This window comes from Engraulis encrasicolus, chromosome 16 (assembly GCF_034702125.1).
Source record: "Engraulis encrasicolus isolate BLACKSEA-1 chromosome 16, IST_EnEncr_1.0, whole genome shotgun sequence".
Lineage (NCBI taxonomy): Eukaryota > Metazoa > Chordata > Actinopteri > Clupeiformes > Engraulidae > Engraulis > Engraulis encrasicolus.
The window spans coordinates 34,672,309-34,700,300 of NC_085872.1; the positions used below are offsets into that span (position 1 = coordinate 34,672,309).

General features: G+C 42.4%; 2 protein-coding genes across 3 annotated transcripts; both read left to right on the top strand.

Moving 5' to 3' along the window:
* Positions 1 to 3,993: 3,993 nt before the first annotated feature.
* On the top strand, positions 3,994 to 9,309 carry zgc:101744 (Receptor expression-enhancing protein 6-like). 2 transcript variants are annotated; one of them, XR_010038175.1, is made up of 7 exons: positions 3,994 to 4,178; positions 4,269 to 4,418; positions 6,216 to 6,309; positions 6,468 to 6,606; positions 6,982 to 7,150; positions 7,292 to 7,420; positions 9,255 to 9,309. XR_010038175.1 is itself a non-coding variant. In XM_063219480.1 (6 exons), the coding sequence occupies exons 2-6, from the start codon at positions 4,304 to 4,306 to the stop codon at positions 9,281 to 9,283; spliced, it is 546 nt and encodes a 181-aa protein (XP_063075550.1). In that variant the 5' UTR covers positions 3,997 to 4,178; positions 4,269 to 4,303; the 3' UTR covers positions 9,284 to 9,309. The 2 variants fall into 2 exon arrangements, 1 of the variants encoding a protein (XP_063075550.1); XM_063219480.1 differs by lacking the exon at positions 7,292 to 7,420 and having other exon boundaries at positions 3,997 to 4,178.
* A 4,217-nt stretch (positions 9,310 to 13,526) lies between these two features.
* colgalt2a (collagen beta(1-O)galactosyltransferase 2a) lies at positions 13,527 to 27,111 on the top strand. The gene is made up of 13 exons (XM_063219974.1): positions 13,527 to 13,604; positions 13,723 to 13,877; positions 16,124 to 16,234; positions 17,496 to 17,613; positions 19,394 to 19,528; positions 19,740 to 19,944; positions 20,363 to 20,482; positions 22,908 to 22,981; positions 23,556 to 23,662; positions 24,035 to 24,167; positions 24,650 to 24,777; positions 26,154 to 26,360; positions 26,832 to 27,111. The coding sequence occupies exons 1-13, from the start codon at positions 13,527 to 13,529 to the stop codon at positions 27,076 to 27,078; spliced, it is 1,818 nt and encodes a 605-aa protein (XP_063076044.1). The 3' UTR covers positions 27,079 to 27,111.
* The last annotated feature ends 881 nt before the right edge of the window (positions 27,112 to 27,992 follow it).

Genomic DNA, 27,992 nt, shown 5'->3' on the forward strand with positions numbered 1-27,992 from the left:
TTACTTTGAACATGCTCATGTGACAACTTTAAAGGTCGTCCAATCAAGTCTATGGATGTCTATGGATCTATTATGTTATGGCATACTGTAGCAAAACTTTGCCAAAGGAAATTACATTACACATTATTGGCATTGTGAGGAGCATAACTGCATACGTCATTACTTCACTACTTCACACCTATGCCTGTTCTGGTGAGGTGAGAGCAAATGTTGCAAACATGGCTCTGCATTTGTTTTGTTTGTTGTTTTGTGTTGGGGTGGGGTGGGGCAGGAAAGAGTGAAGAGCGGGACAGGAAATGAGTGGGAGAGAGAGCTGGGGGAGGATCCAATAATTACCTTGGGTCAGGAATCGAGTGCCCTACCCTTTGAGCCATGGCAGGGCCAGGCCCTCCATTTGTAACTCTGACAAGAAAACATGTAGAAATACTGTACACACACTTCACAAATAAATAAATAAATAAATAAATAAATAAAACAATCCACAGATGCCTCTCTTCCTTTCAGGTTTAGGTAAGAGCCAGGCAGATATATTGTGTTTTTCTAGCTGTAAGCATGTGTAATAGGGTGAAGGTGGTGGGCGAATAGAATGACTGACACTACACCCGGTCACACATGCTTCGAAGTGCAGCATGCACAACTTTCAGCATGCACATCAGTAGAGAAGTTGTAGGAAGCCCCTGTGCCTGCCCAAGCGGCAGTGCCTTCCACCAGTGTGAAGAAAGCACAACTTTCCTTTGCATTGCGTGTCTTGTCACTGAGTGGTCGTGTCCTGATCCCCCCCCCCCCCTGGGGCTGATGTGCTTGTGTTTGTCCCACCTCCTTAAACGTACACTGGTCTTACACAGATTTCACTCGGCTGGCTATTCACAGACAAAGGCCGTGCTCCTCCATCGCCTTAACGTCATGGACTTAATGGGATTGCTGATGGCAGGCACGCCCGCGTCACTCTTCTTGGAGTCGGGTGTCGTGTCTGTGTGGCGGATAGTCTTCATTGATTCCAGGGAAAGGAAGGACACAGCTCGTTTTCCTGGCAGAAAGAAGGGACAAGAGACCAGAACAGGGATTGAAAAAGTGTTTCTATGGTGGATAAGTAAGGATTTGTAGGCACATACAATATCAGTGAAATACTACTGAAGCTGAACTGAATTACACTGATTTAATATCTTGTATTTTATCTATGTACTTCATCAAGGGCAGTCATGGCCTAGTAGTTAGAGAGATGGGCTTAAGATCAAAAGGTTGCAGGTTCAAATCCCACCCTTCCACTCCCTGGCTGATGTGTCCTTGAGCAAGGCAAATAACCCCATACGGCTCCAGGGAACTGGAACCTGTAAACTCTGTAACCAATACTCTGTAAATAACTGTAGTCACTTTGGATAGAAGAGTCAGCTGTCAAGTGTACAGTAATGTAATCATTTCTGCATGCCCCAAATTATTTTGCAGAGGTCTGGTATAGAGCCTACATTTCAGGCATGTATAGAAAATGATAAAGTTCATGGAAAATAAATAATACATCATCTACATCTGGCTTTCGTCTGCACTATCGTAGTGTATAGAAAGAGACTAAGTAAAACGTCCAGTGAAATCCAGTGTCATGTTAAAGTTACACAGAAAGTCGGACGCACGTTAGACAATCTTAGACACTGTGAAAAACAGCAGTAGGTTTTCCATGATGCTTAGGGAGACCTCTGTTTGCCTGCCAAATAGGCCCTACTTATTCGAAGAGAAGTGGGTGGTATTTTGGCATGTCCTGCCAAGGTGTGAATGTTATTTGGACATGTAAAAAACAAAACAAAACAAAAACACGTTGTGTTACTTCTGTCGTATACCGTTTTCGGACGCCCATCGTGTCCGTTTCACCTGTGCTATTATATCCATTACCTTCACTCATAGGCCACCTATTGTACCTATTACACCATGCCACCCTTCAGATCGGTGACATGGTCCCATGGCCGACGTCCAAATGTTACACAGTCTTGCCAGTTGTGACGACATCTCTCTGACGACAGTAAGACCCACAGTTCAACCGTAATCCCAGCCCTGATTCAGGACGAAAAGACTATAGCCACTGCCGCACTGCCATGAAGACCCATTTGCAATTCAGGACAAAAAGTGACAAGCTACATGTATGTAGAGTAGTGGCTCTCACAGGGGTTCTAGAGCACCCCCCAGAAGTTTAAAGGTACACTGTGCAGGAAATGATCAAAAAATGTACTGCAACTACAGTATGCTGCTCATTGAAATTGGGCTGCCTAATGCCAAATTTGATCTTTACATGAAAGTTTACTAAGTAATAAACAAATATTTTCTAGTAAGATCCAAGTACAGTCATTTTTGCAGCTAAAATGGCTATTTTTGGAAATTCAAAATGGCGGACCATGGAGAAGATCCCCCTTTTCATGTATGAAAAGTGCAATTTTTCCAGTCATAATGAATACTTAGAATTTGATGGTGGTGGTTAGTATTCATGAAAAAGGTAACATTAGTGAATGGGCAGCATGAATTCTGGAAATAAACAACTAAAAATCTCACACAGTGTCCCTTTAAGGGAGCCAGCCCTTGGGGGACGCTGAGAGCAAGACAGCTGAGAGCCGGGCACTCAGTCACAAGCTCCCATATCATTCTAGAAACCTGTATAACAATCAAACAGCATCAGATCAGTAAATGCATACAGCACACATGTGGTAGGCGGGGGTTGGGGGTGGGCTGGTGGTGTTGGCATTTCTTCAAAACAGGTTGAGAACCACTGATGTAGAGCAACACAAGGTAAACACATGTAGTACAAACAAAAGCATAGGCCACCAAATGTAGTCGTGCAGTTAGTGTCATTGGTGACTGGTTGGCTCGTTTTGTTTGGAAAGGAAGCGCTCTGTGAAAGGAGCCTTCACAAGCCCACAATGTCCAGCCATTAATTAACTATTCTGCACCCCTAATCAATATCTCATTGTCCATGAACAGGAATGCTAGGTATCAGCAGCACAGCCTGTGGTGCAGTGGTAAAATAAGAGGTGAATGTCTTGTATGGATCCAAGTGCACGGATTGGAATGATGGCACAAGATATGTTTGGTGTCTGAACTGTATTGTGAAATAAATGCACTTTATTAAATGGTGAACAAACTCTGATCAGAGTGGCAAGGCCTCTATTACGGAGAATTGAGGGCTGGGGTAAAGTAAACAAACACTGTTTACCTGCAATATGGCCTTCCACTCCAACCCTGAGCACTGTGAAGACACGGCTTCTCATTTTTTAAATAGTGACGTTGGTCGCATGGTCATCCAAACATTACCAGGACATCTGAATTTTGCTAAAGGAATTTAGGAGTACCCTATGTTTCCTAAAACAGTGAAAACATGTAGGCCTACAGAGTAATTTCACTGTTTACAAGTGTTAGGGTTGTGTTAATGACTCTATTAAATTATAGGTGTGTGAGCTGGGTCCAAGTGGAACAGAAATACAGACGTGGTCATTAGTGTCATAAGCTTAAGATGTTAAGATGTTAAAGCTATTTATTCCAGTGATGAGCAAGGACCATGCCTTGTTATAAAGGAAAGTGTGAACAGAGTTCTGAGACTGACCAGTGCCATCTGCTGGTGAAAGAGGAGATCCCTCAGCTGCTGTTACACTCACTGTCAAAGCACAAAAACAAATTGTGATGATGACGGTTTCGCTTTTTTTTAATGTTTGCTATTTGCATGCTATTAAAATGACCAATACCAACATTCTTTTTTCTTTTAAGACAACACTCTCTGATCTTACTGTCAACCCGTCAGTCTCCCTGTCTGTCTATTTCTGAAATCTTTCTGATGCCTTCATAATGTCTCCCCCTCTTCTTACAAGTCAGATGTTTTCTTAGTGAAGACATTTGCCAGATGTTTTAAAATGAAATAAAGCAATCCTATCCTAAACTGTGCGCTGCAGGCATACCGCCACTGACGCACACAACTAGTCGGTATCTACGTAATAATCCAAATTGTGGTTAGGACGTAGAGGTATCGCAAACAGCAAAAGCCGAGTTCACCTGAGTTTTTGCCTAGTGGCCGCCCATCTTCGTTGCCACCACCACTAGGAGCAATGGCTCCTCCCGCATGACAGACGCGACCTCCTTAATTACCGGCGAACATATGGTTGTTTGGACCTCCTGCTGAAAAAGTTTGCGTTGGACAAGCAAGCAGCGAGGTTAGTGATTTGGCTGACTAGAAACTGATCTTAAAAAACTGAAGTGTCCAACATGCAGGTTTGCTTAATGTACATTACTTTTCATTGCAGGTAACGGGTTCATTCCGCTCCTAAAATCCACCAATATGGCAGCAACCAAACAACTTTTCGAGCGGATGGTTAAGGAGAAAAATATTGTCACTGACATGCTGGAAAAACTGGAGGCTAAAACCGGAATTCAGAAGGAATTTCTTGCTATTGGTAAGTTTCAAGTCATTTAAGGGTAACTGCCATGGTAGATTTATGAACGCGTAGTAGCCTAGTTCTAATAGTTCAGGCAGTTATGCAATTCAGAGCTTTGCGAAGTCAGCGTATAGTGAAATGGGATAGGACGACCAGGCAGGCACCTCTTTCGGATAGCAGCAACATAGCTTGCGCGCTACAACTTGGACAACGCGATTGTGTTCAGAGATTAAGTACAAAATTAGTCATACTTATTTAATGGGTAGGCTTGGTTACTTTGTTGAAGTTTTTAATTAGGTGCCTGATCCGTCACGTGACTAAGTCACCGGAGCAGCAGGGGATTTCAGTTTGGCTGACAGAAATAAACTGGATCTAGTGGCCAAATATCGCAAACCATACCGCAACTTTTACGCACGACGTTAAGCGACTTTCCATGCGCTTTACAGTAAAGAGGGCTGCAGTTCCAAAGACAACGTACTACAGGTACCACTTTTATCAGTGCGCACTGCACCTGCAGACAAAGGTCGGTGTTGTCTGCCACAAGGAGTGGCCTAGTCACAGTGCCCCTCATGAAATGGCTCTGATTCCCATCTGACAACAGCTGGTCTCCAGATATATTTTTAACATGTCTGCGCACACTGTGTGCAGTGAGTGCTAAGGCGAGACGGCTCCGTTTACACCATGCTTTAAATGTAATTGTATTGAAGGGGTTGGTTTGTAGTCACTGGACTCATGTTAAACTGCAGGGATGCATGTTTGAACAACTTTTAAGAGGAAGTAACAATCTCCTAGTTCTGTTCTATCATGCTGGTTTGCATGTGGGAAGTCTGGGTGAATCTGGAATTTGGATAACAATTGATGGTGTGGCGTTTTGTCCACCTGCTCTGGTCGCCACGCACTAAAGAACGTTTTAAGGGTAAACGGTTTTAAGTGGCATCAAGGTGGGATGTTTTACCAGTGTGCTTGAAAATGATTTGGCAAGATATCATTAGCCTCCTACAGCCAAATGTCAGTGTGTTCAATGAGTAAATGTTACATTTTTAAGCATTATTTCAACAATTTAAGTATTTCAGCCATTTAAATGGAAATGGCCTTTGTAAGATGAGTCTGTGGGAGAAAAAAAACAAATGTTTGTGGCATTTATGCAAATTCCCAAGGCCCTCAGGTTCCCCGAGGTCAACCAGCTTCTTCGTCCTTATGTCAATGGACTCCCCAAACCTGCTCTAAAACTAGAGCTCTAATCCAAAGAGTTGCAGGATACAGCAAAGGCATGCATTTAAGCAGGCCATCATTTGCATGCGTGTGGAATTTGCCACCATGTTGTGCAGCATTGTTGAAATGGCTAGGTCCCTTAATGGGTGCTCTGGATGGTGTTGTGTTTTAAGTCGCCGGAGGGGCGAGAGGGTCTGACCTCTCCGTCTGTACACCAGCCTCAAATTTGAGGGTTATGAAAGCTGTGTTGTGTAGACAACGGCTGTCTTATTACTGTACGAAGAAACCCCACTGCTTTACCAGTCTATGGATGGACTAAAAGAACATCTCTGAGGATGGAAAAAGCAGTTTGCACACGTCAGTCTACCTCTGGAGTTGGTTTCTGGCCCTCATTATCAGTCTAACCTGATAATAGGCACTGCTGCGAGCTGTTTGTGCACACTGTTTGAACGCTGGTGTCCTGTTCTGCTCATCTTACATCCTGTTATTTTTTCCCTCCGTTGCTCATGTGACTCGGTAGGAGCTTTGATGTATGTGTAATTCCTCATTGCATGCTGTATGCACACACTTAATTTGTGTGCATGTTTTATTTCTCCTTTGCAGGTATAGCTGTAGTCCTTTCACTCTATATGGTGTTTGGCTATGGTGCCTCTCTGCTCTGCAATTTGGTCGGATTTGTGTATCCAGCGTATTTTTCGTGAGTATAATGAACCGATGGCTTGAGTGAACGCCCCTTGTCAGATGTTTTATAAGCTCACTCATACTTGATCATACTGTTTTGTTTGTATTTATCCCATTTATTATGCCATTACATCTTACCACCTGTTGGTAACGTGCTGTATTTGTAATTCATAGAATCAAAGCCATTGAAAGCAGAAACAAAGACGACGACACTCAGTGGCTGACATATTGGGTCGTTTATGGAATGTTCAGTGTCGCAGAATTCTTCTCGGACATCTTTCTGTTCTGGTTTCCATTCTACTACGCTGGAAAGGTACTTCAGGAGTCCATCTAGTGCACTCTGTCTATTTCCTTAATTTCATTTGGCATAATGTACTTAGGTGATGTTTAAAGCTCACATCAGATGATTGGTAAATATTAGCCTTTCCAACCTCTATTTGTCTATTGGGATTGTATTGCTTCTGTCTTGTGCCCAAGATTGGCAAACAAAGTGTAAATTGAGACATGAAAAGGTTTGAAATGCACAACCCACACCAACAGATACCAACAGTACAATATCTCTATGAACTACTCAGTATGGCTATGTATAAAAAAGACAGGTGGATATGACTGTGTGTGTGCGCACACATGACTGTGAGAATGTGGACTTTAAACGGAGAGCGTTATGTCACTCCTTTGCCCTCTGCAGTGTGTGTTTCTAGTGTGGTGCATGGCTCCGGTATCTTGGAATGGGTCCCAGATGATCTACACTCGTGTGGTGCGACCGTTCTTCCTCAAACATCAAGCCACGATGGACAACATGGTCCACGACCTGACGGGCAAGGCCAAGACTACTGCCGAATCGCTCACAAAAGACGGTATGTTAAACCCTTATCAATATCCATGATTGCACAGTGAACTAGAACAATTGAATGACACAGCAGCAATGTTTATACATTAATAAAGATCAGTGGAATGTGTAGTTTCACAATCCAATTGTTCTCTCTTCACATGCATAGTCGCAGGTATTATTACTGGACCAGGGCCAAGTACGTGAGGAAGGCTATTGAGGATGAGGAGACCAATCAGTGTAGTCCTCATGAGCAGAGATGGACAAATGTCAACCGTTTGGACAAGGAGACATGATGGTAGTCTTAATGAGGACAGAAAGCTTAATATGAATCTCTTACAATGGTGTCCTACTCTGAAAGTCATGGGATTGGAATATTATTGAAAGAGAATTCCTGCCAATTTCTGCATACAGTTCTGTTGCTCATACTATGGCCGGTCAGTGCCCGAAGATGTGTCTTTGGGTACTGGATAGTGTGGCAATAGAACTCAATTTAGCCAAAATTTCCCTGCGTCATGTGATGGTAATGTTCATAATGGCTTATGGGGCTCTCTTTTGATACTTCTTTTCATGGTATTAGCCACTTGAGAGTGATGTACACTGCCTGGCCAAAAATGTTGCTACCAAATAGTCAAACAAATGTTGTCGAAACACCCTTACCTTTGATTACTCTGAACATTTAGTGTTTCATTGTTTCAATATACTTCTGTAATGTCTGGATTTATTTCCATCTATTGATGCATTAAGTTTTCACCAAGATATTTCCTGATGGCATGGCTTAGCTATATTCCAAGATGACAATGCCCATATTCATCAGACTCAAATTTTGAAAGCATGGTTCAGAGAGAATGAAATGGATCATTTTTACACAAGGATTGGCCAACACAGAGTGCAGACCCCAACCTCAGTGAGGATCTTTGGGATGTGCTGGAGAAGGCGTCACACAAACTCTACGTTCAACTTCGGCTTTTTTCGCACACCATGGGTCACCCAGCAATAGCTCAAAAAAACTCCCGCACACTGACCACCTCGCTGTTCCTTCTTTAATAAACGACGTTTCAGTACTAGACCTTCATCAGGCAATGATTGCCTGATGAAGGTCTAGTACCGAAACGTCGTTTATTAAAGAAGGAACAGCGAGGTGGTCAATGTGCGGGAGTTTTTTTGAGCTGTCACACAAACTCTACCATCATCAATACCAGATTTGGTGAAAACTGTATCCAACACTGGAAGGAAATAAATCCAGACATTGCGGAAGTTTATTGAAACGATGCAATACCAAATGTGTGCCACAATCCAAGCTTATATTATTGTGTGACCTTTTTTGGCCACGTTGTTGTATGAGATTTGTTGTAAAGGTGATGCGTTCAAGTGGCACTGTACCTTCAGTTAAATAATGAGCTTTACCTTTCTCCTATACTTCCAGACGTTTTCTGAGTCTGGCAATGCAAATTCTCTCCACAAGCTAGCTGGTCCCATAAGATTTAATTTGGGTTGCTAGCTTGGAACTAGAAGTAACATCACCAGATATAAACAACGGCTGGGAGAAAAGGAGAAAGTTAAAACTCATTTATTTAAAGGAACAGTCCACTATTTTTTATTTTCACATATTTGCAGTATTTCCAAGCATTATTCAGTGTTTTCAGCACTTATATTTATTGGATCAGAAATATTAGCATAGCTTAGCATAATCACTGGAAATGAATGGGGGCATTAGCATCAAGCCACAAGTGATCACAGGACAGGATTAAATAGCCGTTTTGCACTCTGGTGAATTGTACATTAATTTTAAATCATCATTCATCATCATTTTTTGATGATGTTTTGTTTGCCCCCATATACTTGCATTGCTAGGCTTAATTTGGCTATACTTTAACTCCAGAGGATCTTGTGTATAGGAATGGTACAGTATTGCTTTAAGTTGAGTAATGGAGTTGTTGGGAATTAACATTTTCCATTGGAAATAAATGGATGATAAATCTGAATAGGTAGCTTTTGATTAAAAACTATATTTCACTATTCACAAGCCAACTTAAAAAAAATGCTTATTACTACTCAGAAAGTTGTCATTGTTTAGTGAAACTGTGCTTACTAATTCCCCCCTCCCCCCACCTGTTTTTCCTCTTTTTCAGCCATCAATTTTGGACTCAAACAAGAGTAATCTCATTAAACGATTCACCGAATGAAGCATTTGTTTGCCACACCAGGTGCCTTTGGCGCTTTTGTTCACACTTCATGACTTGGGTTTGGATCACATGTTCTGATAAATGGTACCTTGTCTTTTTTTTTCTTAAACTGAGCCAAATTCCCAGCCCTAGTTAGAGCAATGCTCAGTCACCTTATGTCAAGGGTGTTGGGAAAGCATTGAAACAGTTAGGGTATATACAGTGCCCTCCATTATTATTGGCACCCCTGGTTGAGATGTGTTTTTTAGCTTCCAATTATTATTATTTTTCTCTAAACAATATGGGACCTTAATGGAAAAAAAGAGAAAAATCCAACCTTCAATACAAGTGCATTTATTCAGTGGGGAAAAAATCCCACATAAAGAAATAATTATTTGACATCAAATAATGTGTGTCACAATTATTAGCACCCCTGTTGTTAATATTTTGTACAACCCCCTTTTGCCAACAAAACAGCACCTAATCTTCTCCTATAATGTTTCACAAGATGGGAAAAGACAGAAAGAGGGATCTTCAGCCATTCCTCTTTGCAGAATCTCTCTAAATCCACCAGAGACCTGGGTCCTCTCCTCTGTACTCTCCTCTTCAGCTCACCCCACAGGTTCTCAATGGGGTTGAGGTCTGGGGACTGAGATGGCCATGGGAGGAGCTTGATTTTGTGTCTGGTTAACCATTTCTGTGTAGATTTGGCCATATGTTTAGGGTCATTGTCTTGCTGAAAGACCCAGTGACGACCCATCTTCAGCTTTTTGGCAGAGGGCAACAGATTTTGATTTAAAATGTCCTGGTATTTCAAAGCATTCATGATTCCATGCACCCTAACAAGCTTCCCAGGGCCTTTAGAAGCGAAACAGCCCCACAGCATCACTGACCAACCCCCATACTTCACAGTGGGTATGAGGTGCTTTTCAGCATGCGCATCTTTCATGGCACGCCAGACCCACTTAGAGTGTTTGTTGCCAAAAAACTCAATCTTGGTCTCATCTGACCAAAGCACACGGTCCCAGTTGAAGCCCCAATACCGCTGGGCGAACTCCAGACGTTTGCGTTTATGATTGTGGGTGAGGAAAGGTTTTCTCCGTGCATGCCTCCCAAACAGCTTGTTGGCGTGTAGACAGCGCCTGGTGGTTGATTTGGAGACTTTGTGACCCCAGGATGCTACCATTTGTTGTAATTCTGTAACAGTGAGCTTTGGAGATATTTTGATTTCTCTTACCATCCTCCTCACTCCTCGTCCAGGCTTGTTTACCACTGTTCCAGTTGTTTTGAACTTCTTAATTATTCCTCTCACAGTAGATATGGGCAGCTGCAGTTGAGTGGCAATCTTCTTGTAGCCTCTGCCTGACCTGTGAAGGTCGACGCACATCTGCCTCACTTGTATGCTGTGTTCCTTTGTCTTTCCCATGTTTAAGAGTGGATAAGAGAAATGGCCTCGGTGTCACGTCATATTTATACCCCAGGGAAACAGGAAGTGATGAATTACTAATTAAATGTTCCTACATACTCTGGTAAACTTTGTAAACTACTGTAGAAATGACAGAAATGCTTCAATTACATTTATTTCCTGGGAATTGTTAAGGGTGCCAATAATTGTGGAACAGGTGATTTAATGAAAAATAATTATTTTTTAGTCAGGGATTTTTTTTATTTTCCTACAATTCATTTGAGTTGAAGGCTACATTTTCCTAAAATTTTCAGTGTGACAGTATTCTTCTGCAATAAACACTGAATTTATTTTAAGGCTTTTAACACATCTCAACCAGGGGTGCCAATAATTATGGAGGGCACTGTATATGTGCACTTTCATACATCAGTTTTTAATACTTGTCCTTTCACAGATTTATAGAATTTATGTATAGTGTGTATGTACAACTTCATCTCCTTGCCTTAAAGTAAATAAAACTGGAAATATTTTTTGAACCTTGTTTTGGTATCTGCATTGTTATTGGTATTTAGTGTTTTACAACTCACTCAATCTCATTAAAACTGGGTAAAGAGCATTAACAAAACTAAATGCTGCTTGCCGACCATCTTTTCAACATGGTGAAAAGTTGCTACCAAATGCCCTTAAGCTTAATGAAATATTGGGATTAACGGACTAATAAGGGCTTCTTCTATGAATGATTTGAGAAATACTCCAAAGGTGCAATGTGTAATGTAGGCCTACTTTGTGGCCATAGTAAGTATTAGTTTATGAGTTAGTAAAATATTCATCAAAAGATCAAATTTGGAAATGGGCAACAGTTTCGATAAGCAGCATGCAATACATACTCTGGCCACCATCATGCACAGTGCACCTTAAGATGTGATCTTTAGTTTTGTCAGGGGGTGTTCACTCACGGAACTAGCTACTAGCCACAACTGTACTAACCCTAATCCATTTGTTTTTTTGTTTTTTTGTTGTTTGTTTTTGTGTTTTTGTTTTTTTTTTACAATTTTTTTGCCCTCAAATATGAATATTCAGTTCACAGCTAGAAATAAGACCTTATTAGAGTAGCGTTTCGATTATTTTGCGCCACTAGATTATTATATACTGGGTCACAAAGGTCAATTTTTATGAGGCCAAACCTGTAAACATTAGCGGGATGCTAGCGAGTATAGGTCGAAATATTCTTCCCTGCTGTAAAACTACACACCTGACAGATTTGTCAATACAGCCTATTGGTAAACACCACCCATTGTGCTTACCAGTAATGTTTTGTTGATGAGATTTGTGACTGGAAATTGCAGTAGCAATGTATTTAGCATATGGGCTCCCCTTTCCATTCCATGCATTTTCCCACATGAAAGACTTAACGCTCGCCAACTAGTGGACACTCCATAGGAACTGCAGTATGCATGCAAAGCTAACTGGCTACAATGGGAACCAATCAGACTGAATCTTCTCCCTGTATTCTAAATTCTCTGGTTTTGTAGTGTTGAGAAGTAGTACCCATAAGCCAGGGGAAGTGGACCCAAAATCGTGTTGACAAAAGCAATTAGTTTTATCAAGAATTCTGAAAAAATGTTTTTTTGTACTGAAATGTACTGTCTTCTGTAGGCCTACTGTCTTCGATGTTCAAATCATTGATGTATGTAAATACCTAATATCTTACTGAGAAGTCTTAGTGTTTTCTTTTTTTTATCTTGGTTCGGCAGTCTCAGTCAAAGACAAGAAGAGCCTGGGTAGGATTGTAAACACCTGTTCAAAGATCACTGCATGGAACAAACAAGCCTCCCGTTTATACTGCAATTGGACCAGGAACTTAAGCCCAGCCCCTGTACCCGTTTATACCATAGATCTGTATTAACGTCTTCTCTTAAGAATGGAGATGGTCCAGAGGAGAGCCATGACTCTATATAGGCCTACAGGATGGGAGAGAAGAACTGCAGGTGGTTGAGCACACTGTAAATGAAAGTGATAAGCCTTCAGAGGGGACTATAGGCTGGACAAGAAGCCCCATTGCCTCTTGGGGCATTGGGCCTGGGCCTGATATCCATGTGCAGTAATCCATCCTTCTCTTCAGCAGTCAAAATGATTAGAGTGATATGAAAACACAAGGAAGACGATATTGCAGCTGTGAGTGAGGGATTTGAAAGAAGAGGTGGCCTACATTTGGAGGGAAAAGTGAAAAATGTGACAGGAAAGACAGAAGAATAAAATTGATTTTCAAAGATTCAACAATTAAGCCCTCTTATAGCCTTCACACTATGGGGAAGGAGAGGAGGGAGGGAGAGAGAGAGAGAGATGGACAAAGGTTCCTTGCTCTCAAGTAACACTACCAAACTTACCTGGGGAACGTCACAGCACATTCCATTTTTCTGTGTGCGGAGCAAGTGACTGCTCTATGACTGCTGCAAAGAGAGAGAATAAGGAGAATAGTGTATGTTCATGCTTTCAAAAGTATTTTGATATTAAATATACACCTACAGTATAGCTTACTAATAGGCTATATTTCATGTTGGCCTACCCATATCCTAACATATTTATGAACAATGCACAACCGTGATGCATAGGCCTACTGGGGGCCACAACAGGTTAATTAGGACATTATATGGAAACATGCACCTGCACCTACTACATTCGTCTTGATTTTAAATGGTCAACAGAATTGGAAATTGAGTGCACAAATAGGCCTATGCGCTTCCTATCTGGTATCAACTAATCGGCGACGTGTAGGTCAACATACAGTAGAAACGAACGTCATAGGCTCTGATGAACTTTTGCCCTCTAGAACTATGGCCTGTGATAACGGGACCACCCTCTTTCCTCTGAGATGCAGCTCCCTGTATCGTACCTTCTCGCTGCGCATTCGGGTGAGGTCTTGTCAGGGCAGTGCACCGACTCCTGGACATCACAATGCCGCGTGGCGCAGGTGCGCTACTACTCTTCTCTGTTTTGGTGGTGAGATTGCCGTGCAATCATGCGAATCAGCCGATTTTTGACGTGGACCCCATTCGACCCGAATCACCTTTGATGAAACCCAAAGTACTGATAGCCATCATTGCCCGAAATGCAGAGCACAGCTTACCATTTTATCTGGGATGCATAGACAGACTGGACTACCCCAAAGACCGCATCGCGATATGGTAGGCCATTGATCTTTAATCAAATACAGTAGCCTAGGCATATTTGGAAAGTTGATTCAACCCTTTCTGACTAATTCATGAAAATCCTGATATTTGTTTCCAGAACAAAGTTTAGGGAAATGTTTGGTCAACATTTGAAAAGTAGGCTTCTATTGAACTGGACATTAATTACACCAGGCCTATATTAGCAAAGAATACAGAATCTCAAAGTTACTTAACCCAGCTTTAATTTTGTAACCCCTGACAACTTAGAAAAGACTTAAGGATTTTCTATGCAATAGTGTGTTGCTTTCAGGCTACTGCCACCTTCCCTGTCCCTTGCTATTATGTAGGCTGGTGCAGGTGTATTTCTATTGGAATAAAAGGTTACTTTATTTATTTTATTAATTTATTTTAGTAGAACACTCATTATGTACACTCATTCCATGGGCACACAATGTGATTTCTTTTTTGTTTGCTTTATTTTAACATCTTAGAGATAGTACACACAGAAACATTAGGCCTATTGAATCTCATTGATTGTGATAGCTGTATAACTGAGGTCAAATTTTAAATGCCCTTTTGTGGTTCATTATGTGCCCTGAAAAGGCATGCGTAGATTAGGCTACTGTAAGATACTTCAGAGCCTCTGTGAGCTTGCCGGCTGAGGTAACGGCAAGAAAGCTAGAAAAGTAAACAGAAGTGCAGAGTGGGAGAGCGATGAGAGGAGTCACAGCACAGTGCAGGAATGCTGAGCGTTGGAGGGACCATGCAGAGGAGAGAGGGAAGAGTGAGGTGGCCTGATCTGAATAATAATCATCCTTAAGGGGTCTGACACACCAAGGCGGTAAAGCGGCGCGGAACGGCCACGGTTTTTACCGGCGTCAGTGAAAATACATTGAAACCTATCTGTCCTTACACACCAACCGGCGGTAGTCGGGCGTCAGCGGCGCGGGAGCCGGCTCCGCGCCGCGCTGCATTTGGAAAATAGAACTCGAGCGTATTTTTCACGCCGGCGACCGGCGGTGTCTCATTCAAATGAATGGCAAAGTAGCATGCTAGCTTTGGCTGTGGCTAGGGTTTTGAATAGGACTGGCCGCGCACGCCGACGCTGTCAGTGTGCAAGGCAGAGAAAAGCACGCCGGCCAAAACTAAGCAGAAAGACCGCGTCCGTCCTGCGACCGTTCCGTTCCGCCTTGGTATGTTTTGGCCCTTAGAAAGTGAAAGCCCAATTGGGAAACTCCAACTTCCATTGTCATTGTGACACAGCACTCCACAGTATACAAGTGAATACTGCACACCGCAAAATTGCATTTATGCCTCATCCGTGCAAGGGGGCAACCCCCAGTGGGGCCTGAAAGGGAGCAGTGTGGCGGGACGGTACCATGCTCAGGGTACCTCAGTCTTGGAGGAGGATGGGGTAGAGGACTGGTTAATTACTCCCCCCACCAACCTGGTGGGACAGGAGTCGAACCGGCAACCTTTGGGCTACAAGTCTGACGCCCTAACTGCTTACCCATGACTGCCCTAATAGCAGCATGACATTACATTGCACTACACTTTGTTGACACTTTTATTCAAAGCGATTTACAGTTGTTGACAGGGCATTGGGTACAGTCACTGGAGCAATGTGGGGTTAAGTGCTTTGCCAAGGGCACTTTATCCATGGATGGAGGTGTAGGGAGAGGTAAGGGTTGGATTCAAACTTGCAACCTTCTGATCTTAAGTCCACCCCCTACCTATTAGGCCACAGATGCCCCCATGAGATATGTAAAGAAAGATGTGTTGCTGAGTGACCATAAACATAAAAAATCATTGATATACTGACCTGAGAACGACTTACCTATGCCTCGAACATGCTCTGAATTAAATGTATAGTTTGCCCCCACTAACGGTATCCAATGCTGTAAACAGTGTAAAGTGATGGGTCAGAATGCCACGATCAGTTGGAGGCTTGGAGCGACCATCCATGAAACTACCCTGGTGATTTGAGCCGCACCTTAGAGCGCTCATGATGCAGCCAAGAAAACATGCACATGAAAAAAAAAATCATCGGCTCCTTCTGTAAGAGCGCTGCCTACTGTTGAACATGCAAGCTTCTGTATTACAACCAGAGTTGTATTAAGTCAAAGCAGAAGTACTGTTATGGATGTAATTACAACACTAGTGGTATGGTATTACATAGTTGCAGTGCAGCTATGTAGCATCATAATATTGTAATTATACTTACATTTCTACTTTATACGTCTTCATTACACCTGTTGCAGGGCGGCAACGGATCACAATGTGGACAACACCACGGCTATGCTGGAGGAGTGGCTGGGTGGGGTGGAGGGCCTGTACCACTCTGTGGAGTTCAGGACGGGGGAAGACCCACGGTAAGGCTGGGGTGTGTGTCCGAACTGTGAGCAGTGATTCAAAGGTATAACAAGTGGGCCCTGAAATCATTTCCTAAAAATCTCAACAATATCTGCTGCTGCTGTATGTTGCAGTTGACTATTCAGTTGAGTTGTATTGTTTATTGGACAGTGGTGGGGCCCCAAACATTTGTGAAAATTTCAAGTGGGCCCCAAGTTGGAAAACGTTGGAGACTCCTTCTGGAGACTTCACATGATGAGAACACACAGTCTGGCAGTGGTATGTGTAAAATCTATAGACCGAATCATTGACAACATCCATAGAGGATGCCTGTAAGGCTGCGGTGAGGTGCAAACTCTTTGGACTTCACATCAGGACGCACAGCAAAGCAAGGTGTGTGCCTAATCTGCAGACATCACATTGCACCCAGAGAATACGTTGCAAGGCTGTGGTGTTTCCCAATTCTGTAGACTTTACATGCCGAAGGATACACAGGAGGGCTGTGGTGAATGTAAAATCTGGAGACTTCACATCCAGTGGAGATCCAGTAAGGCTGTGGTGTGAGTGAACTCTGTACACGACTTCACATGACGAAGACACCCCATAAGGCTGTGGCATGTGCTCCGTGAACTTCAGAAGCAGAGAATGCAAAATAGTCAATCAACATTTGGTAAATAGGCTGCAATTCAACTGAGTATGTGATAATGAAATGACGTGGGGGTGCATAGCAGGGGTGGAACTTGAGTTTTTTCACCACCAGTCACGGTGGCAGGTAGATGTCAAAATCAACCAGTTACTCACTGTTTTTACCAGTAAAAGTGACTGGTGGGTTAAAAAATGTACCAGTCACCACTGACATTTACCCGTCATTGGCAGGTGGACGGGTGCTTATTTCCATCCCTGGTGCACAGTGCACTTAATCAATGAGTTTTCATACTGTACAGTCTATTGACCGTTCAGATTCAGAGGGATAGATAAGGATGCATGAGATCCTGAATTCAGAAATGGAAATTCAGTCAATCCACTGTGATTATCATTCTCATGTATAAAAAACTTTGCATTAAATATGTTCAATTATGAAAGCTGGGTCTCCACTTCAGTGGTGATGTTTCATAACTATATTCAGGCCTCCTGAATGACACATACAGTGTACATACACATACAGTATCTACATCACCCTACATTACTGATCCAAAGTCCTCTCCTTGTCCCATGTCCAGGCAATATCCAGCATAAACCAACAGTTAAAAGGTGTAATTGAGTATGACTTGTCCTTTTCAGTCCCTTCCTGGGTGAGCAGGGGCCAAAGCACTGGACGGACTCCAGGTACACCCATGTGCTGCAGCTGAGGCAGGCAGCCCTGCGGACGGCCCGGGACATGTGGGCAGACTACATACTGGTGAGAGGCAGCCATTAGTAGTAGTAGCAGCAGCAGTAGTAGTAGTACTTAATTGATCACTGTACAAATACTGAGAGATGTCATTTGGAAACAACCCCGCAGTTGCCCACAAAATAAAGGTAAGTTAAACATAGCTAATGTGCCTTAATATGTATAATATATAAAGATGTAAAATTAAAAGAGGTAAAAATATAAATATAAACATTGCATTATCTTACCCTACATTACATAACACTAAAGTTCATTGCTTACGCTTAGCTGATGCTTTTGTCCAAAGGGACTGTGGAGCAATATCCGGTTAGAAGGGAGACTTCAGCAAGCAGTGTGCAAGGCCAGAGGCCGGTGGACAGACCCAGGCAGTTGCACAGGCGCTTGCAATAGGTTTTTTTTTAACAAAAGAATTCATTTAGAATTACACAGCCCCCAAAGACTAAGAATAAGCATGGATGAATGGGGAAAAAATGCAAATAATGTAAACAGACGCAACCCCAAGTGTTACTATTTCATAAAAAAAAAGAAAAGGTGTTCCGTGCTTCTGTTTTTACATCTGGTGCATCAACGGAAGGGAGGCAGGTAATCTTGAACGAAGAGAAGACACCGGAGCAGCTCAGATGGGATGCTTTTTCTTTTTAATTCAAGTGCACAACATGCAGAGCCTGTGTGTCACAAGCACTCACCTCAGTGGGATTCACCAATGGGGCATGTACACAATCAGTAGTTTGAATGGCAAGGGAGAGGGTATACAGAGTACTGGGAGAAAGGGATGTAGCCCCTGTTGGAGAGACGCCCCAAAGACACAAAACCAGTAAAGTTAGAAGTAATGACACAGTAATTTACAATGCAAAAAAGTTGCACCCACCCAATTGTAGGGGGGCATTTCACATTTAACTACACTATTACACCCAGTTGCAGCTCAGCCTTGTAATGCAAAGGACATCAATAGAACAGGAAACACATGCCTTTGTAGTGTCTGATGAGGAGTGGGTGCTTCCGTTCCAACAAGTGACAAGGTCTTGAATTTGTTTGAATGCATGCTGAAAGGCGAAGATGGGCCCTCGTACATAGTTTGCAATGCCGTAGGGATCTTCTGACCCTATCCTTGAGGCTTAACCTGATTTTACCAATCAGGTTTTGCAAGAGCATAGGCCTAATTGTTGCACTGTTGTTGCATAATCTATAGAATTAACCTTTTGGCCTTTTGGCCGTGAGAAAAAAAAATAGTTTGAAACATACATATTGGAGTCCATGGAATGTAGCTGCAATGCAAGTTGCTTTCAGACTTCCTTTCATATGTGTGCATTCTTGCCATTGAAATATTTTGAGAACAATCTTTCTTAAACCAATATAAATTGCATTTTGCAATGCAATGAAATGCAATGCCGAAGACAAAACATTCTCAAAATGTTCCAAAATGGATGTCATTTTGCAGTGAAGCTCTTCAAATATAATTGATTACAATACTTTTTTAGAATTCACATAGCAAATACTTCTAATCAGTCACAAACACAAGGGAATATAAAGTAGATCAGACTACGGTTACACAGAGGACAGCTGGCAAGGCCATTCAGTTCCCATTGATGTTATGGTGTAATTCCATATGGATTCTGCACATAAATAGGCCCTCAGTAAATGCCATAGGTCTTACCCTCTCTTACCCACTTTATGAATAATATTTGAAATTAGAACATATTTGGGAACATTTTCACTGTGGGAACAAAGCTGTGTGAACATGGGCTGACCTCTTTTCTACACGGCAGAGAATCACACCTTGTCTTGACAGTTTGCAGACAGTGACATCTTGCTGACGAACCCGCACGTGTTGACGCTCCTGATGGCAGAGAATAAGACGCTGGTGGCCCCCATGCTGGAGACACACACCCTCTACTCCAACTTCTGGTGCGGCATGACACCCCAGGTGCATATCACTACTAAATGAAATAAAGAAAGAAAGGGTGTTTTTGGTTGATCTTTCTGACAAAGCAATGAACAAAAAACACTAGTGGTGTTTATAATATTTCTGAAGTTATTTTCTTTAGTTTTCAGGTTTTAGTTTTTTTTAAAATTTAATATTGTTTCACCAACATGACCATCTTGAGCTGGTCTGTCCTGTTCCTGTCGGTTACTAGGGTTACTACAAGCGCACCCCGGAGTACATCCCTATCCGAGACTGGAAGCGCTTGGGTTGCCACGCCGTTCCCATGGTGCACACATCTTACCTGGTGGATCTGCGCAGGAGGGCCAGCAGAGACCTGGCCTTCTACCCACCACATCACCTGTACCCTTGGACACTGGATGACATCATGGCTCTCGCCTTCTCGGCCAGGCAGGCAGGTGAGGGCAGGGGTTACCATGGTGATGCAGACAAGATTTGAAGCGTCACAATAATTCCACTATTTCTTTAGCAGAGATCGGGTAGTTCAAAAAGTAGCACACTTTTCTGCCCAGTGTTTGTAAACGAACTACAAAGTACAATAACATCCAATATCATCCTTGTTGTTAATACAAAAGTTAAAAATAGATGTATGATGTTCATTATGTCTAACTGTTATAGTAACACATTGTTTCTTCTTATGCTTCAGACATGTTTAAGTTTCATCTTTTACCTGACATGTTTCGATGGTGTAGCTTACGTCTTCAGCAGAGGGTCACATGGATGTTGATGCATGACGTGCTTTAAATTATTTATTTTTATATTCTAACAATACTGTTAACCATGGGTCCTCTGTTGTCTCTCCACCACCTCACACAGCCGTTCAGATGTTCCTGTCCAACAGAGAGCATTATGGGTACATGCCATTGCCAGTGAAGCCAGATCAGACACTGGAGGATGAAGTGGAGAGCTTTTCACACACTGTCTCAGAGGCGTTGAGTAGGTTTCCCCTTATCACTCTCCATGGAATGTAGCAGCACTGTGTAATCAAGTCAACTTATACAAAAACCAAACTGTATTTCTTTCAAGGTTGAAACAAAATATGCTATTCTTCAGTACTTATAATACTATAGCACTGATAGTTGTATACACTGTAGTTGCCATAGGCATAGAATATCATCCGAGATTAAGTTTAAAAAAGCCCTTGAGGTATCAACACTCTTTCAATGGGGAATACATCTGAAATAATGTAATGTTTGCATACAGTACACACAGCCCACCCTTCACTCCATATCCTCCACTCTCACTCTCTATCTTTTTTCTTTTTCTTCTGTCTTCTCATTTACTGTCTCTCTGTGTGCACTCTGGGTCCTCTCACTGGGGAGAGAGAAGTTTCACCTTTCTGTGACGTTTCCCCCTCTCATTCCACCAGCAGTGATGGAATTTAACCGTTTTCCCTCATGCTGCCGACTATCCCCATTTCCCATTCACTGAGTCCACCCCCCCTTCCAATACCCCAACCCCAGTACTCAGGGCCACTTACAGCTTTGACTGGGCCTGGGACAAAATCATTTGATAGGGCCCCCCTCCAAATACATGGAATTATATGAGAACCCATTTCTGGGGCCCCTCTTTCCCTAGGCCCGAGGCCACTGTCCCCTTTCTCTCCTCTACCTCACCATGACTACTGCATAGCTCTCATAACTGCGGCATTTTCTTTTCACATGATGAACACATGATTTCAAATGACTTCGAATACTAGCCTTGTAAACTAGGCAAACCCCAGCGGCACAAAATATTTTTACCTGGCAGATTGGTCTAGCACCACATCATTCTTTAAAAAAAAATATATATATATATATATATATATATATATATATATATATATATATATATATATATATATATATATATATATTTAAGGCTTTTTTGCCTTTATTTTTAACAGGACAGTGGAAGAGAGACAGGGAAGGATTGTCAAATGACCCGGGCCGGAACAGAGGGCCGCCGGGTAGTAACCCAGAGCCATGGCAGGGCTGTCAATCACAATTGTGTGTGAACTGTGCGCATCTATTTCTTTCTGTCTGAATATGTGTTTCATACACCTTACACATTTTTGATGATACATGTGGAAGACAAGTAAACACAGCTGTTCTTCCTTTGAGTTCTCCCAGCCCAGTCACAAGCTGAGTGATTTGCACTAAAGCATGTGTAACGGATGGCGACTAGCAGAGTTCGGCGGTAGAACGTTGGTAACCCTCCCTTAGCCTCATACTGTATCAGTAGTGCTGGGCGACCTTAAAGGGACACTGTGTGAGATTTTTAGTTGTTTATTTCAAGATTTCATGCTGCCCATTCACTAATGTTTCCTTTTTCATGAATACTTACCACCACCATCAAACTCTAAGTATTCATTATGACTGGAAAAATTGCACTTTTCATACATGAAAATGGGGATCTTCTCCATGGTCCGCCATTTTGAATTTCCAAAAATAGCAATTTTTAGCTGCAAAAATGATGTTACTTGGACCATACTAGGAAACATTTCTTTATTACTTGGTAAACTTTCATGTAAAGATCAAATTTGACATTAGGCAGCCTAGTTTCAATGAGCAGCATATCTGCAGTACCTTTTTTGACCATTTCCTGCACAGTGTCCCTTTAGGCTCAGCAATATCGTGCTGTGCCTCCCATGCCCCAACTAGAACATTGAATGGCAGATCGTGGGTTCAAGCCCAGAGTGCTGAACTAGTGCAAATGACCTCAGTTACACATGTACAGTATGTATAGCAGGGCCCCTATATACTTGGGGCCCTGGTGACCAGGACTGGATAAAATAATCCATTTAATCGATAATCGATCAATATCATTTAAAATTCACATAATCGATTCACAGGGCACAAAATCGTTTTTTTTTTCTTTTTTTTTCTTTTTCTTTTTGTTCTTTTTGTTTAATTTAGGTCTATGGAAAATACCCATAGGTATTAGTCAATTAGGCCTAGGCCTACTTATTACAAATTAGCAATCTGTTAACACTGTCAAGCCACAGCCCTCTGACATTTTTATATAAACGTAGGCAACAGCATCTTTTGGGGGAAATCCTTGCACCAAGAAGGGAACGGATTGAATCGATTCGGAATGAAGAAGAATCTAGTGTGTGACACTAAAAGCTACACCATTTAAAATTATCAATTTAGAAAGATTGTTGAATAACTACACGATGAAGGTTATTGCCATTTAGTTTGCACACTACGTGCAAGCCAGCTTTCAACAGTAACATATTTCTCATAGCTGCTAATTATACCACTCTGCACTCTTTTGTAGCAGGTACTGTAACCCACGAGTGTGTGAGAACTGTATATTGTCCACCCTCAACATCTGACATTGTCATTCATCATTCTGTTGCTGATGCCTTCCCCCTCAGTTGAGCATGTCCTGGGAACATCACAATACCTGCGCACGTTGCCAAAGCCGAGGGACAGGATGGTGTTTGATGAGGTAAATGGGTCAATGACGTTTTATGGGGGGGCTCAGACGTCAGGTGATACAACCACAGCTAATGCCCATGAATTGATTTGTAATTGGTAATGAATGTACTGTAATCAATATGCTTTTTAGATTGTCTACTAAAAACAAAAAACATTTAATCCACAATAGTGGCATGAGCTGTGGTTGCACCACCCTGACGTGTACTACTACTAAAATGTCACAAATTACCCAAATAAACATTTCCGACTTGCGCCCTCATGCCTTAGTAAATTCATTATGATGAATTTGCTTTAATCCTGGCTCACAAGGTAGAATTCGAAAAAGATTTTTGTCAGAATCTGGACTCATACATCTCAAATTTATCTTAAGGTTTACACTTGGTTTCAATGAATGACCACATAAACCATATAGACTAGTTCAACCAAACTGTAAACCTTAGCTTTGTGAGATTACTGTATAAACATGTAAAATGCATTAACGACTTATGAGTAAATCTGCTAAAACCCATGCCACAGATTTTTTTTCACGCGTAATACACATAACAACTGAACTAATGCTGTTTCTGGAACCTGTCTGTTGTTAGATCTACCTCATCAACCTGCGGCGACGGCAGGACCGGAGGGAGAGGATGCTTAGCACACTTGACGCTCTGGGCCTGGAGGCCACTCTCACTGATGCAGTGGATGGCAAGTACGACAACATAGCTTGCATATCACCTGTGTCACTCGCTTAAAAGCAACGCTCAGTCATTTTCAGAGAATGTTCAGAAACAACCTGTTCTGTCAAACTTATGCAGTGAGAGGTAATAGCACATTGGGGATGATAAATTGCATTCAAAGTTGATGATTAACTGACGTAAGTTTGGAGATATTGTAATGGTGAAAACTTAATTTTGCTCTAATGGCCAATGGTCTATGAAGTATTTAATATCTGTGCTCTATGTTTTTATTTATGTGAAACAAAACTGCTAGCTCTCCTTTAGATAAATAAGATTTAGATGACTCTTTATTGCCCCCATAGGGTATTTTTTCCACTTACTCTTTTGTTTCTTTTGTCTTTCAGAGCTCTAAACTCTTCCCAGTTGGTGGCGATGGGCATTGATATGTTACCTGGTTACATTGACCCCTATTCCGGTCGTGTACTCACCAGAGGAGAGATCGGTTGTTTCCTCAGCCATTACAACATTTGGAAACAGGTATTGTATGTATGGCGTTTCATGCACTCACTTAGTTACATGTGTATGACTATAATATAGTGCTTACCAGTGGAGGACAAAGTAAAAGTAAAAGTACTTCCGTGGTGTAATTACAACAGTAGCACATGATATTACATAGCTGTTACACCGTTTACTCCATTTTACCTACCTATTGAGATAGACTTTGTTATTACTGAAAAACAATAAAAACCTAACAAGGACCCACCACAAACTCAACCCAACCTGTGCAGAATCAGCTTGTCACCAAATAAACATTTGATAATTTTATGTAAAAAAGCTCAGGTATGATGATGATGATGATGATGATGATGATGATGATGGCCTGGGTCATTTCCCAACCCCAACCCCATCTCCCTCTCTCTGGCCTTTACTATCTTGAATAAAGGCATAAAAGCCTAAATAATAAATAAGTCTTTTAAAGTACGTGTCTGAATCATTGTGTGCCCCTCCCCATCCCCCAGATGTTGGCTAAGGGGCAGCAGCAGGTGCTGCTCCTGGAGGATGATGTGAGGTTTGTGAGCCGCTTCAAGACCCGCCTGCTGACCATCATGCAGGACGTGGAGGCAGCTGGCCTGGACTGGGACCTCATGTGAGAAGCAGCTGCTTATATACTGTCTACACTTACACACTTGGAGTTAGAAATATAAGCCCAAGTCAATGTGCATTTCCTGTGCATACCTACCTATAGAGTTATACCGATATAAAATATCGTCACATTTCCGCAAAGTTGGGTGATGCTGTTACTTAACATTTGGGACTACTCACTTTGGTCATAACTTCATCTTGATTGCGGACGTTTTGCATTTGCATATTTGAAAGGCAGGGTGTAACTTAAATCTAGCCATATATTATGCACCAGCTTCCAGCAACCAAAGGATGAAAATAGCTCCTCCACTATGCCATGCACTGCAGGCTATATTATATAACACCGACCCTGACTTATTCGTCCTGCCTCTTTTGTGTGTTTGTTAATAATTGTCTTTTGAATTTCGACTTCATTTCATTTCCTATTCTTTTATTTTTTCTATTTTCTGTTCACTACAAATACTGTACACACAACTTTAATTCCACTTGTTTTGGTGTGCAGTCGTACTGTGGGGCTTGCATAGACTGGCAGATGGTGTTTATGCAAATGGCCATCTTGCCTCTTTCATAAAGCTCTTTCCCATGTCGGCACCCCCAATTTCCCCTCCTTAGGCCCCTGTCTGCCCCCAGTGCCCCCCCTTCCCCAAGCTGCATTTGAAGCACGTTACTCCCACTTTACTGCCCTCACCAACCACCCACCACCCATGCATACACATTATAGTCTGGCCAACTGCTGTGTCTGTGGGTTGTACAAGTACTTCACAGTAATTTTATGTAGGTGGCAAATACACATCTTTGAATCCTTGATACCCCGCTTTTTATCTCCTCCACTCAAAGCATGCGCCGTATAGAAGTCTAACCAACTGCAACTGCATACTTCTGTGATAAAGTGATAAACGTCTTTGAACCCTTGAAACTCCCTACCCACCACCCCAGCCCCACACCTCCTCTGCACCCCTTCTGTCTTTATCTCCCCCCAGTTATGGGGGGGTGTAAGCACCCCTCTTTATCTCCCCCTGTCAAATCATGCACAGTATCGTCTGGCCCAACTGCAATTTCTCTTTGTCATACTTCACAATATCTCTGCATGTGCACATCCTTCAATATTGAACCACACACACCCTCTCTTCATCTCTCATGTGGGGCGCAAGTGAAGTGACTTAACAGTATCTCTACATGTGCACATCCTTGAATCCTTGAATCACCCCACACCCTAACCCCCCAGCCCCCCAACACACCCCATCTTGAATACTTTAGCTGAACAACTTCATGGTACAGTACTACTTCTACTTCTATGCACGTTATTAACATACATCCTTGAATCCATCAACGCCACCTCGTCCCCTGGACCCCCTTTGTCTTTCTCCCCCCCTTCTCCAGTTACGTGGGCCGCAAGCGTCTGCAGGTGAAAGACCCCGAGCGCTGGGTGAAGGGGGTGATGAACTTGGTACACCCCGACTATTCCTATTGGACGCTGGGGTACGCCCTCTCTCAGCGGGGGGCACGGAAGCTGCTCGCCGCTCAGCCCTTTGGCAAGATGCTGCCCGTGGACGAGTTCTTACCCATCATGTTCGACCGTCACCCAAAGTTAGTCAATCCCCAAATAATACTTATCTGCAATATGTATAATATGTATCTGCACTTGTTGTTCTGTATATTTCCTATGCACTTTGTATCTGCTAGTGATGTTGGCTATGATTATGTCCTCGATTGTAAGTCGCTTTGGTTAAAAAGCGTCTGCCAAGTGCAATGTACTGTGGTCACTCACAAGGGGTTTTAGTCTTTATTTTGTTGTAGGTTGTCGGAGGAAACACTTTGCATCTCATTGCATGTGTATGCTTGCTTGGATATTTTAGTTTTTTTGCCTGTTTTGGGTTCTGTATTTGATTGCGGAACAAATGTTTGCCTCCATCCTCCACATCTAGTCTTATGTTTTATTTTATTTTATTAACTATAGATTATAGTTTTCTTTGTTGTCTGTTGCACATTCAGATGATTGCATGGATAATTGTGATGTATATGTAAATGTGCAATCTCCAACTCTCCCTTCCTGTGCAGGGAAGAGTACATGGGCTACTTTGAGAAGAGGGATCTCAAGGCCTTCTCGGTGGAGCCGCTGCTGCTCTTCCCCACGCACTACACAGGAGAGCCCGGCTACACCAGCGACACCGAGACCTCCACCATCTGGGACAATGAGAGCCTGCGAACGGATTGGGACCGCGAGCACGCCCAGCGTAACCATGATGGCACACGCCCCCAAGTCCCAACCACCAGTAGCAGGGGCAGCCAGCAGGACGAACTCTGATCCAGAGATGTTTTTGTTTGTTTGTCTGTTTGGTTGGTTGGTTGGTTGAAATAACTTTTTAAGAAAATTAAAAAAAAAAGGAAGAAAGATGTAATGGAGGAGGATGGGGTTCGCATTGGTGGGTGACAAGCAAAGGCACTACATTCGTACTGTTGTGGATAGCTGAGCTGTGTGCTGTGTGTATCTGTATGTGAGATTGTGAGACACACCCTGAGGGATTGCATGTGCTCTGGATTCATCCACAGGGGGCAGTATTGAGTCACTCTGGACCGCCGACATCATGACTCCTCCGTCCTGTGAAGTTTGCCCAATAGTTCTAATACTGCACTACTTCTTTAGCCTGATTTTGTAGATAAAGAGACATGGATTCTTGACAAAATGAAATTGATGACATTCAGTAAGAAAACAATAAAACGGCTTCAAACCTTTTCAGATATGATCTAAATTCAAGGATTTCTCCGCCTTCCTTTTGATTCAAGTCATCTTACTTTTTCTTTTTAATAAATTTGCCTTTGTACATGAACTGGTGCAAGACCTGTAAACATGCTCGTCCTGCTGTATCAAATGATATCTGCCCTGCACCACAGTCCTCATGGGCGGCTGGTGACTGGTGGCCTGGGGATCTAGTCTACCACTGCTTCACCCTCTCTCTAAACCAGGGGTGAGGAACCTTTTTCAATCGAAGTTCCTCCAAGGGCTGTACTATGAACACAAACCAGGATTTCCCCTGCACTTTAGGCCTATATTGAAGGTGGCCACCTTTACAACAGACCCCACCTTCACTAGGTCCCCTGAAAATATAACTTAATTGTATTGCAAATGTAATTTCTAAGATTTATTTACAAGATTTCTTTATTTTAAGTGAAACTGCATAACATTAAAATTAATTTGGGGGCTGGAAAAGACAGCCTCAA